The sequence below is a fragment of the Vidua chalybeata genome, chromosome Z, assembly GCF_026979565.1.
Source record: "Vidua chalybeata isolate OUT-0048 chromosome Z, bVidCha1 merged haplotype, whole genome shotgun sequence".
Lineage (NCBI taxonomy): Eukaryota > Metazoa > Chordata > Aves > Passeriformes > Viduidae > Vidua > Vidua chalybeata.
Window position 1 is genome coordinate 1,631,571 of NC_071570.1, and position 19,267 is coordinate 1,650,837.

The 19,267-nt window shown below is 46.2% G+C and overlaps 1 protein-coding gene across 5 annotated transcripts in view; it reads right to left on the bottom strand.

Moving 5' to 3' along the window:
* Nucleotides 1–19,267, bottom strand: part of CTIF (cap binding complex dependent translation initiation factor) — a 150,943-nt gene that overhangs the window by 37,361 nt on the left and 94,315 nt on the right. For 4 of the 5 annotated variants that reach the window (XM_053932114.1, XM_053932115.1, XM_053932112.1 and 1 more), the window contains 2 exons: nucleotides 6,082–6,523; nucleotides 3,977–4,306 (listed from right to left, as the gene is read on the bottom strand). In XM_053932114.1, coding sequence (XP_053788089.1) covers nucleotides 3,977–4,306; nucleotides 6,082–6,523 — 772 coding nt within the window. The remainder of the gene's footprint in view (nucleotides 1–3,976; nucleotides 4,307–6,081; nucleotides 6,524–19,267) is intronic. The other variant, XM_053932113.1, reaches the window with a different exon arrangement.

Here is a 19,267-nt window from a genome sequence, read left to right on the forward strand (position 1 = left end):
CCAAGCTCTCAGGTCCATCCCAAGGGCTCACACAGCTCAAAATCACTCTTGCTACCAAAAGACTAAACCAAACTCAATGAGGAAAAAATCAAACCCAAATCACAGAACCACAGATTTGTTAGGTTGGAAAAGCCTTCTCAGATCATCAAGTCCAACTACCCCCTCAGCACTGCTCGGGCCACCACTGACCCATGTTCCCAGGTGCCACACCCACAGAGCTTTTAAATCCCTGCAGGAAAGGAAAGGTGTCTCCACCACTTGCCTGGGCAGCCTGTGCCAGGGCTGGACAATTCAGATGCCAAATGATTCCCCCCCTGCCCAGTGCTAAGCTCCCACACGGCAGCTCTACCAGCTGTCCACCCCATGGCTCCCCTTTCCACACCTCTTTTCCTGAGAGGTTGGCAGCACCCAAATTCAAGACTTAGCCAAGATTCTGGACCAAAACATGGACTGAAGGATAAATTCAAACCAGAGTTTTCATGATGGATCCCTTTAGAGGATGAAGTGGACCGTGTTGGCTGTAGGGAAGCTTTTCAGAGGAGCTGCTGGCAGGGAGGGGCATGATGTGACAACACTCCCATGCTGCAACACTGGCATCTCTTTTGGGATCAAAACAAGTACCCTGAGATAAGTTGTGAACATGTGCAACCCTTGAGCATGAGCACCTTGTCAACACCTGAAAATAGAAGAGGAACCAGATTAAAAAGACAGTTCACTGCCTGTTTTGCAGGGAGAAAAATACCTTGCTGCTTGTTTTAAGGTCCAGCAGGGTACAGGGACACTGTCTACAGGTATAGGGATGCTGTCTATAGGTGTGACCATGCTTGGCAGAGCACCTCAATGGGTTCATGCACCAGTTCCTGAGCTCCTCTGGTGGGGGTGAGCTGTTGCAGGGAAAAAAATACCTTGCTGCTTGTTTTAAGGTCCAGCAGGGTACAGGGACACTGTCTACAGGTATAGGGATGCTGTCTATAGGTGTGACCATGCTTGGCAGAGCACCTCAATGGGTTCATGCACCAGTTCCTGAGCTCCTCTGGTGGGGGTGAGCTGTTGCAGGGAAAAAAATACCTTGCTGCTTGTTTTAAGGTCCAGCAGGGTACAGGGACACTGTCTACAGGTATAGGGATGCTGTCTGTAGCTATGACCATGCTTGGCAGGGCACCTCAATGGGTTCATGCACCAATTCCTGAGCTCCTCTGGTGGGGGTGAGCTGTTGCCATCGCAGTCCAGAGGGAAAGGGACAAACAAGCCCCTACAAAACAGGAGCATCTGCTGGGAGCAGATGGGGGGGGCGAGCAGTGCAGCCCCAGGCGCCAGCAGCACGGGGAGGGATCACACTGATCCCGATTTATCACACCCCGGCACAGTAATTCCCCAGCTCGCCGGTGCCCAGCAAGCCGAGCTCCTTACGTCCGGGGATCAGATTAGTCTGAAAGGTGCTAGAGAGACACAAATCCTGCTCTGCAGCAAGCGTTTTATTAAGGGTTTATTTTTCTTTTTTAATTAATCATGAATTATCTAAAAATGGCTGACGGAAAAATATCTGATGGTGGAAGGGCCAGGACTGCAGCTGGGTAATGAACTATCATCAATCATATAAAAATATGATTGTAACATATGCAAATATATGGATATATATATATATATATAGTGTGTATATATGTGTTTACATATGGATATATAATAATTGATATCAATGTATTAATATATCATACATAGTGGGATATTCACATTACTCTGTAACATGACATAATAATCCAATTCTTAATGCTGATAATACATCATATCAGTTCCAACATACCATATTGATATTGATAATCAACCCCTTTATTTCACACCAAGGCAGCTGCAATGACTCTTTCATGCCTCATACCTGGCTCTCCAGCCAGGGCTATCAGACCTGAATACCTCAAAATATTCCTGGTTTAGGGCGCTTGACAGAAGTATTTATGAATTACTTTGGGTGCATCTGATTGCTTTGTTTGGAAAACGAAACAGTGCTTGGAGGAAGTCAAAATCCTTTACTATCAGAAAGGAAATGTTAAATTATTCAATTTCACACAGCACTTTGCTTTTGACCTGTAGTGATCTGTCACCTTTTGCCCGTCAAGACATTTATAAAAGATGTGCAGTTTGGGGCTGAACAAATCCCTTTTGCATATTTCTCGGCACATGAACTCGGTCACCCGCACACCCCGCTCCCTCTTTGCACTTCAGCTCTCCGGAACGCTCCCATCACACTGTGACTGGCAACACATTCCTGAGAAGCACTTTGAGTCTCTCTGGAGATAGGAGATATATTATTTATCCTACATTCATGTTAGGAAGAACTGAATGGGAAGCCACTCAGTCTTGCACAGGATGCTGCAGTATAAATCAGTTTACTGGGTCTGTTTGCATGGGTGGAATTGCTGGGGCAAGAGAAAAAAGCAAACTGGAAGAGTCCTCCCTAACCCAGCACTGCCATCAGCATCAATTGTGGGCTAACACCCTGCTGCTCTCTGGCCATCATTCCTGGGCTTTAGTCTGGATTTCTCAGATTGCTCAGCCTAACAGGGAAAGATTCAAGAGTGACATGGTATGGGAAGAACGGGATTCACAAAAGGTTTAGATCTCCCTCCAGCCCCTTGCTGCTAATTCTAGGACTGATTCTGTCTGCAATTTCCCTCATTCTGATTGATATTCCCTTTGGAAATACTCATCTGGAAAAAATCACCACCTGGTACAGGTAATGGGCAGATGTGTGTGCTGGCCGAGGGCTTTGCAGGGGGGAGTGGGCATGGGGAGAGATGTGTTTGACGTGCACGCGGAGCAATGAGAGAAGCAAAGCTGGACCAGTCACTGTGCAGAATTATCTGATGCTGATTTTCACTATTTTATATTACTCCTTATTTCCCTGCTTGCTGTGTTACCCCAAAGTCAGCTCAAGGTACAGCCAGCCACAGCATCCAAGAGAGCATCTCCAACAACAGCAGCAAGAAGAACAAGAAGATGAGTCAAAAACTGGAGAGGTGCTGAGCTACAGACTTGTATGGAGAGCAGAGAAATGAAAACTGAACTCTGCATGTCCCACAGATGGTGTGTGAGGGAACAGCCACATAGAAATGCACCTTAAATTAAGGATGGAAATTCATGGTTTCAACTCTGTCTCCAGAGGCAGAAAATTGGAGGTGCATGTGACACTCTCCCAGAAAACAACTGCCCTTTCTGAAGGTGGCACTGCAGTAAAACACACTCCTCCCAGCAGACCATGGGCAGTTGAGCCTAGCCCTTTTTTCTCATCATCCAACATTATTATAGAATCACCCAGGCTGGAAAAGATCTCCAAGACCACCAAGTCCAACCATTAACCTCATGGACCAGTGATCAGAGCCGCTGCTTTTTCCTCCCCTCCGCAACTTTGCTGTCACTGATGGTTTTGGAGCAGAACAACCAACCAGTTCTCCACTTATCAATAAACAAGTCATCCAGAATAACGAGAAAATACGCCATTATTTTAGTTCTGTTTGCAATCAGAAACCAGAATCAAGCCCTTCAGCCAGGTGGTGCAGCCTAAAGCCTGCTCAGGGACCATCCTGGTGTCTAAGACCATCAGAGACTTGTCTTGGTGCCGCTGGTGCTGAGCTCCACTCCAACAGCCTACACTGAGAGACCCTCCCAGTTCATTTCTTTTCATGCCATGGCGATGCTGCCTCAAGGAGATGCTGCTGACTCATTACTCAGACAGGCCCTGGTGTGAGATGCCACAGTTCCATGCAGAGTTCATGAAATGGGAATGAAGAGTACCTTGATAACGCCCTCAGTGTCACATTATCTCTGGTAACCATTAAAGATGTGCACAGACAAAACCAAAGGTCCACTCTGAACTCGTCAATTGGGTTCAAAAGGAATTTGGTAACAGCTCAGCTCCAAATAAATGGTAAGACCAATTGAGATGATGCTACAGGCATCTGGACAACTAACTTTATCTCATTACCTGCAACATGTTGAGGAGCAGACTCCGGAATTTGGTTCCTTCCACCATGAAAAGGGCCATTTTGTCACAGAGCTTGGCTGCTGTGGAAGCAAAGCTGCGGTCTGTCACCGCTTTCTGGTAGATGGTCTTAACTATCTCCCCCAGCATCTCCTCAGAGTTGGTGGAGTTCTGGGCCTCCTCCATGAAGGTGGTGAGCTTGGAGTCAACGTCACTGCTGTTGTTCCTCATGCTGTTGAGAATTTCAATTAATTTGTCCATTTTATTCTTTTCAGGGTCGGTGGTTTCCACCGTGACTTCGTCCTGGTCCGTGAAAAGGGAAAGACAAGGCGTCTGTTACACAAGGAAAAAACAGATATTATCAGCCCATGTCCTTGCACAAACAGCAAAAGGGGAAGGGGATTGGGAGGACATAAACAGAAAGAGAAAATACAAAGCAATTTTTAGTGGCACAGTTGTATAACCTCAGCATTGGAAAGCATAAGCGCATGCATCCTGCCCCAGGAATGTCCCCTTTCTTCATTTCCCACACCACTCAATCCCAAAGTCCTGTCCCTCAGCTCAAGGAGAAGATGTCCTTGAGGGTCCTGAGCCAGGATGCCAAAGTATGATCACATCTGACAGCCTTTGGCATCTTGGACCAGTTTCTGGTGTCTCTAACATCATTATAATGGGCATTTTTTTGCTTCTCTTTAGAAAGTGCACTGATGTTTGCAAAATCTTCAGACAACAATCCCATAAAAATATATTTTCTATACATATTTTATATAAAATATATACATATAAATAGATATATCTCTATAAAAATATATTTTTAATATATACACTTCATTACGTAAATTGAGATAAAAGAAGTCACATGGCCCCAGCATTCAAAAGACTCTCGACTTTTCCATCTCTTGCCTGTTATACTTTTCACTTCCCATCACTACCACAGAAATTATTGTTTCTTTTCAACATTTTAGTATGTATTTGTTCCTTTTTTCTCAGTGTTAGGTATGCATCCTGCTTGTTCTGGTTTGGTCTCTTCTACCCCTCCAGCTCAATCTTATATAATACAAACCTGTAGGAAATCCAGTCCCCAAGGGAGTTGTCCAAACCTCCCATCAAGAGACTGGTTATGTTGACAACACCCACCCAAGAGTGGGTGCTGATGAAATTTTTAATTTTACAAGACTCTAAATTTCTGAGAAGAGCACTAAAATGAATACTCTGAAAGTCTCTACTATACTCCCATTTCTTTAAAGAACACAAAAATAACTAACAAAATCTCTTACTCCCCCTCATGCCACATCCAGAAATAGTAAATGCTCATGCATTCAAAGGTATACATTTCCAACATGCACTCCCGTGGAATTATATATGTTCAGGTTATTTTTGCTCTGTATTTTGGAAATCTCATTAGAGATAACACCATGGATGCTTCTTACAGTCTGACAGAAGAATCTCAAGAGAAAGAATCTGAGTTTCACAGGGGGCAAATGGAGATATCATCTCCAAATTCCTCAGAAATCTGTGGCTGAATATTGTTTCCAAAAAGGATTTCTCCTCCGTCAGTTGCGTGCACTACTTTTGTTATTGTTGGGTTGTTGGAAGGAAGGGGGGAGATAAGGGCATTTCAATTCATTGCAGAGATAAATAGATATCAGCTTTAAAGCAGCGGTGTCCAGCTAGAGTCAGAGATAAATGGATATCAGCTTTAAAGCAGCGGAGTCCAACTAGAGTCAAAGTTTGGGATTTAGCTCTGTAGTTGCAGAGACAAACTGCCTTTTTTACATGTTTTTTTGAAAAGTGACTGAGCTCTTCAGACCAGGAGGGAGCTCATGTGTGCACCAGCCTTCCCTCAAGGAAAAGGGGAGAGCTCCCAGTCCATGGAGAGCTCAAGCTGGTAGCAACCTCACCTAAGAAGTCAAGCTCAGAGCCTCAATTCTTTCAATAAAAGGCTTCCTGAAGAAGCACAAGGACACCTCGAGTGAATTGCTGACACTGGGGGATTAAGGTAAGCTGAATTTCATTGATGAAAAGGTCCCTTGAGCTCACCCCACCCTTTGTATGGAGATCGGCCATCGGCCAGACCCGCAGAAAAAGAGAAACCCAAGAAATAATACCTTTTCTTTTAGTCTCCTCCTCAGCCTGTCTTTAGAAGACTGAAGCAAATTGATCTTGGGTCTGTCCCCAGCACGCTCGTGGACGCTGTCTTTCCGCTTGGTCTCGGGCTCGGGGACGCCCTGCTGGGACTGCTTCTCCACGGCCTCGGGGCCTCGGGGCGCCTCGGCGGGGACGTGCGCCGTGCACACGGAGCTGTCCTCGATTTTCAGATTCTCAGTCTCTTTGGCGTTTCTGTGCGTCTCTTTGTCGTTGGGCGAGTGCTTCTGGTTGTGGTGCCATCTCCGGTTCTGGCTGTAGCCATGGTGGCCCGTCCTGCCCGAGGAGTGAGGGGCCTGGCCTCCTTGGTAGAGTTTCTGGTGGTCCCTGTTATGCTTGGTGCCACCCTGCTGATGATCCGTGTGCTGCTGAGACTTGTTCCCGCTGGGAAGTCTCTGCTGTCGCCTGGAAAGTCAAAGAAAGTCATTGAGAAGTCAGCTGGCTGCAGAAAATAGAAAATTTTAACTCCTGTTAGCTGGAAACCAAACAGGTTTTTTGGTTTGGTTGTTTAGTTCGTTTTTTATTTTGGAAACTGAATGACAGAGTATTAAAAAAAAAAATGTGGAAGAAAGTCAAAGGAAGTTCACTCATTCCTTCGTGGTTCTGTTGGGCCAACACATCTGTTCCACCAAACAGCTGGGCCCTTGGCAGGGGGATGACAAATGGGGAGGTGATTTCTTGTCATGTAACAACTCATGCCTCTAAATTTCTTTCAGTGACAGTCAGATTTCAGCTGAAAGTTTTTGTGAAGTTGGACAACATGACTTTGGTTCCCAGGAAAAAATTCTCCCAGGTTTTTGTGTTAGATTCTCTCAGGTTTCTGTGCTACTTCCACACTAACCAGGAAAAACAGCAGCAGCAAGTCAGGTAGGCAAGAAATACCAGGAGATATTGTTTTTCTAAAGGCTTTAGAGCTCCTGATACACCTGGCCTACAGCATCACCTTCTCCTCTTGCCTGTCAACACGGCACACTGTTGCCTGGGTTTGCAGTGAGCTAGTTTAAGTGTATCAGGGATTTCTAAGTGGAAAAAAAGTAACTAAGATGCAAGATACTAAGTAAGTTGGTAATCTGCCCACACCAAATGGTTTTGTTTGGCCTTATTTTATTACATATCCGTCAGCACTACTACACCAGGACAGGACACACGCATGGATGAAAAGAGGACCGCACTTGGCTCTGGCATCATGGAGGGCATGGCATGCAGGACCACAACCTCCAGAGAGAGGCCTCTCTCCAGAGAGAGGCCTATGTGTACAGAGCTCCAAATGGATAACATGGAAATCCAACAGCCACAGAGAGGAGGAACTGCCCCCAAAGGGTTTACTCAAGAGACTACAACATCTCAGAAAAAGTGAGCAAGCCCCTGAGTGCTGGCTGTAACCGGTAGCGGAGATGGCAAATCCCCAAAAAAACAAGAGTTGAATGGAAGAAATGCTTTGGCAGTCTCAGGCATCTCAGATTTCCAAACAGGCTGCAGCGTGGCTGTCCCCAGTGGAGAAGGCAGAGCCGGAATGCCCTCATCCAGGATGCACCTAAGATGGAGATGGTCCTGGCACTGGCTGCCTTCTCCAGGGCTGGGTCTTAAGCATGGCCACCCTAGGCATGCTGGCATCCCCTGCCTGCTGCTTCTTTGATACTGGTCTTGGCTCTGAGAGCTCGTGGGGTGTTTTAATGCCTAGCCTTTACAAAGGCTGCTGGGAGCAGTGCTAGACACAGGACATCTCCCCATTATCAGCCCCAAAAACAAGGAAACAACTTTGAGTGCCGTGGTGATCACAGTGGTTTGTCCCCGTATTAGTTCTGTAGCCATGATAAAACCCCTGGTCAACCTCACTCCTTATCCCAAACCCCCACCCCAATCTGGATAAATAGCAGTGCTTACTTTAAACCCATCCCACAGCAATTAGTTTTATTTTCATCACTGGCACTGCTCAGCTAAGGGAGCTCGGATGAAGGAAGCAACCATTCACAAATACATTTCAATGGTCAGCAGTCTCCAACCCTGCCTGCCAAAGCCATCTGCCCACGGAATCTGTATTCCTTGGCATCCCCAGGAGTCAAAATCTATTTTCTGAGGCCAATTGGCTTTTAACCATAAAGAGTGAGGGCTCGTGTTTAACAAATGCAGGACGAAGAGGCTTGTTCATGGCACTGGAAGAATTTGTGTTTACTCTCAGACAACCAGATCTGGTTTTCTGAGATATTCAGTGTGTGTTGTTTTTTTTTTTTTTTCCTTGCAAACTGAATGGCAGGGAATTAAAAAAAAGGAAAAAAAACCCCAAAACGGAGATTCGAAAAGCTTTCCTGTTTGCTGGAGCCTACAAGCATTTTATGAGTACAGATTCTCCACATCAAGTTTTCCTGGCATTTCTTTGTTTCCTCTCAGTAATGCAATCACATAAACCGCTTTGTAAAGAGCAATGCTTATTAAAAGGGGAATGTCAAAATAAAAGTTAGTTAAAAACCTTATCTGGTACTAAGCCCTCACAGGCCCAAGTGCGCAAGAGTTTTGCGTTCTGTGGTTTTGCTCTTCTCTCAGACAACTGAATTTAACTGTTTGGTTGCACTTCAAGTCTTGGCTTATAAGCCAGTCAGCTTGCTACTTTAATTTGTAAATATTGCACAGAAATAACAGAAGTTGCACAAAGACATGGGTATAATTTCAGAAGCAAGGGAAAGTGCCTGGAAATGAGCTGGGAACCAAACTTGGCCATAAATTCCTGCAAGACATGCACACAGGGACAGTTTTTCTTTCTAAAGACGTATTACAAACTAAACCCTTAATGTTTAAGAGCTATGAATGAAAAAAAGGTTTATGGTTAAAAAAACCACCTAGTCAAGCCAATGTGGAATGTGCAAGATTGTTCATTTTGGGGCTCTTGCAATAGGATGGGGGAGAGCAGGCAGCCCTGCCCCTCCACAGGACAGCCAAAAGGTGATGTCCCCATGGCAAGGAGCAGAACAAACACAGACCAAAGCTCTGCAGTCACTGGCCAAAGAGTGAAAACACTAAGACTTAAAAAAGTTTTGGGGAAAAATTTGCAAGAAATAAAAGGCAAAGGAAGGAGAATGGCAAACAAGGAGCAATGTCTGTGACTTGGCAGCAGTCAGGGGTCTAGACAATCATCCAGCATTCAGGCAAAGACTCGTTGTGTGCTTTTATCTTCCCAACACCCCAGCGAAGAAGAAAAGCCAAGAAGAAATAGGATCTGCAGGGAAGAAGAGCCAAAGCAGGGAGAACAGGGCTCAGATCTGAAACCTTTCTGGACTGCACAGCATCTCAAAACCTGGGAGGCTGGGACGACCCATGCTTGCTCTCAGGTGTGACCAAGGTGCTGGGGACACAGAGAGCCCCAGGAAAGGACAAAATGGGGACCTGGGTGTCCTGCCACATTCCCACTGTGGGTTGTTGGAAACAGCCTTGTGCTTGTTCAAAGGCAACACTGTAGGTGCTCAGATGGCAGCTTAAGGTGATGTCCCAAGATGGTGTCTTGGAGTGACGTGCCAATCCCAGGGAACCAGGCCAGGGAAGCACCCAAATGCACCTCCCAGCCCGGGCTTTCTTTTGAGATGCTGAAGGGAGGAAGCTGAAGCCTGAATCACACAGCAACACCTCCAAGTAAAGCAAAAATTCACCCCAGAAAAATGCTGCAGTTACTGGGAAATCCTTCCTCTGTCCCCCTCTACTCATCCTTAGCCATAAGGATGCAGTGCCTTGCAGAGAACCATAATTCAGCTGCAAGTAAAAGCATCTGGGCAGTACAATGGTTTCTTATCTCTTGACTCCATTTAACATTAAATAACTATTTTCACTTCAAAGGCAAAATTCCAATTCAGTTCAAAACTCCCCCTGACTTCAGTGGGATTTGGCCATTGGACAAAATGGAAACTAAAGAGACATTGAGAGTCACAAAGAAATTGCAAAAGTCCTCAAAACCAAGGGGAGACAGTCAGGGCTGCCAAGCTGGAAATAGGATGCTATTGCTTCTGCTATTGTTTCTCCACCCATTTTTTTTTTATTTAATTAACTAAATGAGATACCTTTCAACAGAATTTATATCTGACAAATGTCTATTCTGTTGGAGAAGCCTACGCAAACAAATCTGAGGCTTCAGCTGTCTCGGTGATTACCAGCCTACGTGCTCAGAAATACATGATTCCTGCAAGATTTTACTACATAGTTTTCTCCCAAGGAAAGGAGCAGGAAGGCACAAGTCAGGGGAAAATAACTCTAGACACGTGGACAGCTGTAGTCTAAAACACAGTTGCTCTTGTCGTGTCAGCCTTGCCCATATCCCCATGAGTGAGATGAGTCTTTTGAGAGCCCCCACCATTTGTCTGGCATGTGGGGAACTGGAGGACAATGTGGGCCTGCATTCTCCTGGTGGCTGCACAGAGATCTGGGTAAGCAATTCCTACAAACACTGAGAGGTGAGCAGGTACATAAGAGCACTGGTCCCATGAGGGGCAGCTGAGGGAGCTCAGGTGGCTCAGTCTGGAGAAAAGGAGGCTCAGGAGGGACCTTCTGGCTCTGACAGGAGGATGCAGCCACATGGGTGTCGGGCTCTTTTCTCAGGGAACAAGGGACAGGACAAGAGGAAATGGCCTCAAGCTGTGCCAGGTGAGGTTTAGATTGGATATTGGGGAAATTCCTCAATTGAAAGGGCTGTCCAGCCCTGGCACAGCTGTCCAGGGCAGTGGTGGAGTCCCCATCCCTAGAGAGATTTAAAAGCTGTGTGGATGTGGCATCTGGGGACATGGCTCAGTGGTGGGCTGGACAGTGCTGGAAGAATGGCTGGACTCGATAGTCAAAGAGATCTTTCCCCACCTAAACAATTCTGAGATTCTACACATTTCCAGTGGCACTTAAGACACTCACCCCCACGATGCAGAGCACCTTGTATGGCCAAACAGACTGAAATCCCATCCTGGGACTGAGGGACCAGGTCTCTGCAAATGCTGGTTCCTGCCTTTGGAGAACCTGCCTGGATACTTGCCCTCAATCTCAGCCAACTTCCCCAGGGCACAAACCCTCCAGGACACCACAAGCTCCTTCCAGAGCTGAAATTCTGATTTAGTCCTGCTTTTGTGCAGAGCAGAATACCTGGTGGGCATAGCCAGGGCCACTCAGTAATTAACAGCTAAAATGGACTTGCAGACACTCAGGCAACCTTCTCCACTCCTTGCATCCTTCTGGTGCTTGAAGGAACACATTCCTCACTGCATTTGACAGACAGTAAGTTACTCTGCACCCTTTTGTCTGCTTGGGCAGGGTCTCATCTCTGTGTGAGGATCAGGAATATAATTCTAAATCTTAGAAGTATCTCATGATCAGCTTTGCTATTAAAACTCCTGCTACTAATTAGCAACAGTTGTTGCAAAGGATGGATTAAGATCACAGAATCTTTGGTTTGGTTTGGAAGGGATCTTAAAGATCATTCCACTCCACCTCCCTGCCATGGGAAGGGACACCTTCCACTACATCAGGGTGCTCCAAGCCCCATCCATCCCCATCCTTGGGACACTTCCAGGATCTACTGCAGGAATGGACTCTGTGGGACCTCCCATTCCCATAATGACCCCAGATCCCTCTTATCCATGACACCCCTCAAGGCTGGGGGAGCAGAGCATCCCCAAGGAACTCAGCAGCTTCTCCTGCAAATGGAGGATTGGTGGGGCTCACTGTGGGATGTCAGGCCACCTCTCTCATCTTCTTTCCGAAAATCTCAACACAATTTTCCACTGAGGGAGGGCAGTTAAGAAGGTACCCTCTTAGAGTCACCACCAAAAGAGTAAAATTCTCAATTTAGCATGTGGGTTGTTTCTGGCTGTACTAGCTAGCTGCCCAGGAAACAGCCTGAAGAGGGAAAGGGCAGGAAAAAGCAAAATCCTCTGAAACATCTCCTGAACAAACTCGTGTCTCCAGGCCCAGTCTTTCTGAACTAAGCATATTCCAGCCAGACCACAAACAATTGGACTGGTATCCCAAAGCACGCACTGCTGGAGAGATTTGGGCATGGCAGTACTGCTGTGGTCAGAAACATCCATCATCACTGGTTTTGAGTGTTTAAGAGATGTTGTGGTCCAATATGGAGGGACTGAAGGATCCCAGTTAGGACGGGATGGAATTTTATTGCATCTAAAACTACCAAGAGGTAGGTACCAAGAGGTCTGGGGAATACTGTCATTGATATAATGAGGAAAAAGGTCTGATTTTCTATTCTAGAGGCCTGACTTCCCCCAGAAGTACTCTTCAGCAAGCCTACCTCCATCAAAGGCACTCTGATGTTTCACATGCATGGATAATGATAACTCAGTACTGCTTTGATGCAGGGAGCCTCACAGCCCAGCCCTGGCCATTTTCTATCCTTGCTATGGCTGAGAATGGGAAACACTTGAATAAGCTTGATGGTTCCACACAATTTAATCAAAAACCTCAAAACCCCACAGAATGCAATAGCCACCAGCTCCAAGGATGAAGAACACAGGATTCGTGTTGTGTTTTCCCTTTGGCTTTCTCTCTCAAACTGGTTTCACTTGGCTCCAGTTTCATTTTTGTTTGCATTTTTCTCAGATGAGAAGGGAACAAGATGTCATGTTCACTCCTGAAAACAGAAATGAAATTATTCACACTTCTTTCATGCCTTTCTGTCACCAGGGGTAGAGACCACCCCAACTGCTAGACTGAGCCCATGTCATCTGGACAGACATGGCATCTTGGAAGTGTAGAAAGTCCACCTGTCAAAATGGTGGTGATCAAGATTTAAAACCATCTTTGAACAGCTGAGATGAAGTGCATACTTTAAGTCTTACACGTATGCATCTTTACAAACATACAATGAATGCCAGAAGACAACCACAGCCAACCAAAACAATGCTGTGGGGGGAGAGACGTTTGTGATGAGGCTCAGAGTCTCTGGCTGCTGGGAAAAGCATTATGAAACCCTCATGTGAGTCGCCTACATGGGCACAATGCTCTTTGCCACCACCTTGGTCCCAAGGTACAGTCACTGCTGACAACCCTTCCTTTGGGCCTGGACACCACATCTGCCTTTGTTTGCTAGAGATGATTTAGTCTGGACCTCTAGAGCATAATTAGACTCACTATAAACCAACGTGGTAGCACTGATTTTCACAATGATGGTTGTACAAGACCACCACAGGCTGCTCAGAGAGGTGATGGATGCCCTGCCCCCAAAAACGTTCAAGGCTGGGTTGGACAGGGCTCTGAGCAACCATGGTCTAGTGGAACATGTCCCTAACCATGGCAGGGGATGGGACTGGATGAGCTTTAAAGGTCCCTTTGAACCCACACTGTTGTATTAGTGTGACTCTGTGTCTTTACATCCAAAATTCCCACTGACTCACAAGCAAATGGATGAATGACCAACTTCTCCCACCCCACTCACAGGCCCACCAGCCTGCAGACTGTGTTGCAGGAGCAGAGACAGCGCTGCTGGGCTGAGGGGACATGGCACAACACCCCTTGGGATGGACTCAAAAGCACCGAAAAGCAAACCTCACTACTGCTGAAGCCCAGGGACAGCCCTCACACTCTGCAATGCTTGGCTGCACAGGCTGCCTGAGTCAGCTATTTTCTTCCAAGCTTCATGGAAATGAATCTTCAGGAGGAATTTAAGGAGCTGTTTTGCAACACCAGCTTGGGAAAGATATCCCAAGTACAGATGGCATGTAAGATAGCTCTGAAACAGCTCTTTTAATGCTTTGCTGGATCTCCCACAAATCATGAGGGATGTCAAGATAGAGGCCCTTGTTGCACAGAATGGGCAACGGGCTAGGAAGGCATCTTCTGGACTTCAAGGCTGACTGCTGCGACTGGTGTAGAAACCACTGCTGCGATTTCATGTAGAAATTGCTTGGAAATTACTCTCTTCATAAATGACATTACTTGGAATTATGTTGTTGGATTCTCAGTGTACTGTAAACAAGATTGCAAAAAATTACATAAAAACCATCGGAAAACACAGTGACAAGGAACTGAGTCCAGTTTAGACAAAACAGTTTAAATTAAGACACGACCACAGTACACAATGTTTCCCAAACACAAACGGATCCTGGACTACTGGTAAGAATGTGGCTTGAATGAATATGGAATCATCTTTTACTACTTTGCAATAAAAGAGCTTATACTTCAGACTCCAGGCTGCCTCCTTTAAAAATACACCCAGGCTGATCAGTTAACCCGAGATCTGATAATCCTCCAAGAGATATAAACTTTAAACCCACGCCAAGATGCACAGACACAGCCCACCACCATCCTCTGTGGCCTGTCCCCCAAGACACATCCTAAATAGTACAATGAGCCCCCACCTGCTGCCTTTGTGTTCAGCTGTCTTCCTTTAGACCCCTGTGCCTCTTTGACCTGCAGTAAGGAGACATCCTAGGGTTTCTTTTTTTTTTTTTTTCCATATCCTATTTATACCAGTGCTTTCTAGTGAAGAAATAAATGTCTTCCCTGTAGGAGCTAAGGCAAGATTTGACAGGATCTCCTGACAGCTGTCCAGACATATGAGATGACCCAAAGTCAATGGCAAGCAATTACTTCCGACACAGGGACCCAGTAAAACATCAACCCAAGTTGCAGAGATGCTTCAGACTTAGGTATGCCAGAATCCTTTATTAAACACATTGAAGTAAATTCTTTAAACAAGATGCAGCAGCCTATAGCATTTAATGTAGAGATTTGGGAGCCAGGATTGATCTGGAAATTGATTTATTGCAATCCAGTGACAATCTTAAGCTGTTTCCTGAATGTTTACTTTACTCTGTTGCACCGTCAAAAGAGGAGTTCATAGAATTATAGATGGTTTGAGATGGAAGGGGCCTTTTACAGGTAATTTAGCCAGCCCCCTCTGCAATGAGCAGGGTCACCTTCAACAAGAGGAGTTCTCTGCTCCTGAACCCACTCCTGCATCCTCTCTCATGCTACCCCTAACACTCCCACAGAATTGCTAAGCTGTGCCAGGGTCTGATTCACTCCCAAAACTTAATTTCTCTTGGATGAGTTTTCACTTGTCAGTTTGGACAGGAACACACTGCCTGGGGGAGGCACAGATCTGGGCCACCTTCTGCAGCTCTGATGTCACATAGCTGTTGGCCCTTGCTGCTTGGGGACCTGCACCCCCAGCTTTAACCAGGAAATTAGGAAGATCCATAGCATCTGCACAATGCTGGGAATGGCTGGAGCAATGTTAGTTTAAAGGAAAGAAAGAAGCCTGTTGTCCACTCGTGCCCTGGAGGCTGTCACGCTAAATAAAGACATTATCAGAGAAAGAGCAGAGACTCAGCGCCTTCATGCCTGTCAATGACCCCGACACCTTCTGAATCAATCTAGGGACTCTCTTTCCCACAGATGGTCCCTTGGAGACAGACTGCTGTGGCTGCAGTAGGAATAAATGGAAACAAAACAGTTAACAAATAACCAAAAATAGAGCACAGTAACTTTTTTTTTTCTTTTTTTTTTTTATGGAGATAAAAAATCTCTGGGTGATTTATGTGCCAGCAGAGATATTAGCCGCATATAATAGATGCAATATTTTTAATACTAATATTTTGGGCTGAGACAAGAGCCGGAATGGAAAGTATTTACAGTGCCTTGACTTCTTTATTTTGCAAACATCAGTTGCTAACTGGGGTCAGACAGAAATATTGTTTCTGCAACAAGAGCCCAAACATCTTAAGTTGGCAACTTCTTCACACACTAACCATGCCAGGAGGCCCTGCAGAGCTTCAGCTTGTTGCTACCTCCCAGGTCGCCGGGGCCAACGTCCCCAGCTTGAGCTTGCAGGGAGAAGAAGTGGGTGGAAGATGCTCTTTTGCTGATAGGGTGGCTACTTGCCCTGGCCAAAAACTGGAAGTCACCAAACCATGCAACCACACCACTGAAGTGCTGCTGGGTATTGTAAAATGCAGGTGAAGCTAGTGGGAAGAAATGACGATGTCTAACTCTAGTTCAGAAGGCTGAATGATATCTTTATTATAACTATTTTATAATACATTAATATACTATATAAAGGAAGATACTAAAACTACAAATTTACTTGCTCTAACTACTAAATCTAACTCACTACTAACTCGTGACCTTGTTCTGGAGAGGTTAAACACAGGTAGATCTGATTGGCCATCAGGCTCAAACAATCCTCACCAGAATCCAATTAAGCAAGTAAACCAGTCTCTAAACACATTTCACATGAGAAAAACAAGGAGCAGAAAGAGAAATTGTTTTCTCTTTCTTCTCTCTGTGCATCTCTATGAAAAATCTTGAGAGAGAGAGAAGAATGTCCCTGTGACAGGTGGGCTTCTTCAACTTGGCCAGGTTTCATTGAATGACATTGTATGAGACAGTGGGTGCCATAAAACCTGTCATTTATACCCACTGAAAGTACCAACCTGTGCCTGCCCTTACCTCTGAGCTCAGTTGCCAGATACTTTGGGGAGCAATTTGGCAGCACAAAGCCCTGGGTGCTCACTCCAAGCCAGTGGCACATTTATACTTGAAGATGGAAAGCACGAGAAAGAAACAAGTTATTTCACACCCTCTTCACTCCAGCAACCAACTGCTGACAACACCTCCGTGAACTCATGCTGGAAAACAAGGTGTAGATGGATAAATCCATTTCCAGTGCCGAGGAGCCGTGCCGGAAACGCTCCACCAAAGAGAAAGCCATTTCAATAACAGATCGGTTTCCTAGTGCAGAGGAACCTGCCGCTGTATTTCCTTCCCTCAATTCTGGCCGGCTGACACAGCATCACGTAGTCAGCCGTGTTTTGCACTGTGTGACACTGAGAGAGAAGCCCTGCAGGGCAGGCTTATGGGTGGCAGGGCTCACACACGGGAGGATCTGGTGGCCACAAGTTTACTGTAAGGTCTGTGGTAGGGGAAGGTCCAGCTACAGACGCTTTCCACCTGAGTTTCCTCACAGCCGAAGGGGAGATGCTGAGAGCAGTCCTTTGCCAAAAGGCACCTTGAGGCTGGTGAAACACTGATGAGGTGTTTTGTTGTCCACCTCTCTGGCTTTCTGCCCTGGGGATGGCTCGTGCATTCTTTCTCTGTGACCTGTCCCACACCCCATGCCTGCACCCACAATGAAGACCTTCCTCACATGTTGGGTGAAAATAAATAAATCGCACCATCAGCTACCAAAGCAACACCAATACCAAAGCAATACCAAAGACATGGGCCTGCTGAATTGAGTCCAGAAGAGGCCATGGAGATGCTCTGAGGGCTGGAGCCCCTCTGCTCTGGAGACAGGCTGGGGAAACTGGAGAAAAGAGGCTCCAGGGAGACCTCACAGCTGACTTCCAGTACTTAAAGAGTGCTTATAAAAACAAGAGTGACTTTTTACACAGGCAGGTAGGGCTAGGACAAGGGGGAATGGTTTTAAACTTAAAAAGGGGAGATTTAGATCAGATGTTAGGAAGAAATTCTTCCTGTGAAGGTGGGGAGGCCCTGGCACAAGTTTCCCAGAGCAGCTGTGGCTGCCCCTGGATCCTTGGAAGTGTCTGAGGACAGGCTGGATGGGGCTTGGAGCAACCTGGGATAGGGGAACGTGTCCCTGCCCATGGCAGGGGGTGGAACAGGATGATCTTTAAAGTCCCTCCCAAACCAAATTGTTCTAGGATTCTTTGAAGATGATGAAGGTGTCCCAGAAGGAGGACCAAAAACTGCTCAGAGGGTTCTGGAGCATCTCTCTTATGAGGAAAGGCTTAGAGAGTTGGGGTTGTTCAGCATGGGGAAGGCTCTATAGAGACTTTATTGCAGCCATTCAATACTTACAAGGGAAAGAAACCTTAAGATCATTGAGCCAAACCATTAAGAAGGAGAGAGCACTGCTGGGAAGCAGCATTGCATGTTCCTCTCACCCTCTTCCTGGTGTCCACTGCTGGTCACCAAGCCAGGTGACCTTGTGTGACCCACTGTGCCTCTCTCTCCTCTTGCTCTTATGGCCCTTCAGTCCAGCTCCAGCACACCAGCAGCACATCTAACAGCAAGTTAGAGCTCTGCTGATACAGGGTGGCGTGGCAAACACAAGATAAGGGAGTGATGTCCCAGCTGAAAGGCACAGCCAGTGGCACACGCCCGCCCCGCTCGTGCATTGTAATTCATTAGGCTGCGGTAACGGTAACGCAATCACGCAGCTGAGCCCTGCTAGGAACAAACTGCTGGGTTGGAATTGTCCTCTGGGGACCTGCAGCCCTGAGGACTAATTTAGTGCAATAACTCCCAGGGATGTTGCAGAAAATCAAACCAAAATGATGATCTGTGTCTAAACTGCCTTCTGCCAACTCCTCGGCTGTGGCCCTGCCACCACCAGCTCTGCTCGGGCAGGCAGGGCAAACACCCACTGCTGGGATTGCCATGACTATGAACAATTATTTCCTTGAGGAAACTTATCACAATACAATAAGAAGCTCTTCATCTTGTTCTAGAGGAGGCTCAGCTTCAGCTAGTGCAGCTTCCTTAGTCATGTGGTTTAGTTTTAGGTAGTACAGTGAGAAGCATGGAGTTGGACTTGATGATCCTTATGGGATCCCTCTGTTTTGACATATTCTATGATTAGGACAAAGAGGAATAATTTTAAATTAAAGGCCCTGGCACAGGGTGCCCAGAGCAGCTGTGGCTGTCCCTGGATCCCTGGAAGTGCCCAAGGCCAGGTTGGATGGGGTTTGGAGCAGCCTGGGACAGTGGAAGGTGTCCCTGCCCATGGCAGGGGGTTGTAACGAGGTGATTTTCAAGGTTCCTTCCAACCCAAGCAATTCTCTGATTCCTTTTGGAGGTGCACCCTTTATTGTATTTGTTCCTGAAAATATGACCTCTCTTTCATCACTGGTTCAAAGCTTCTAAATATCAGGCAGAACTGCACCTATTATTTTAACATCTCTGCTTAGGTGCTTTCAGCTGCTTAGAGGAGTTTCTTGCATCGTTACATTCTAAACACTATGGTCTCTCTAGATGCTAGTATTGCTATGCTATTTTCCATTGCAGGCAAGTACACCACCAGACTAATTTTTGTCCTTACAAAAAAAAAAAAAAAAAAAAAAAAAAAAAAAATTGCTCCTGCATTTGCTTCTCTTGGAGAAGAGGCAGCTTTTCATAGCTACCACTAGGCTGGCTCAACTCCCCAAC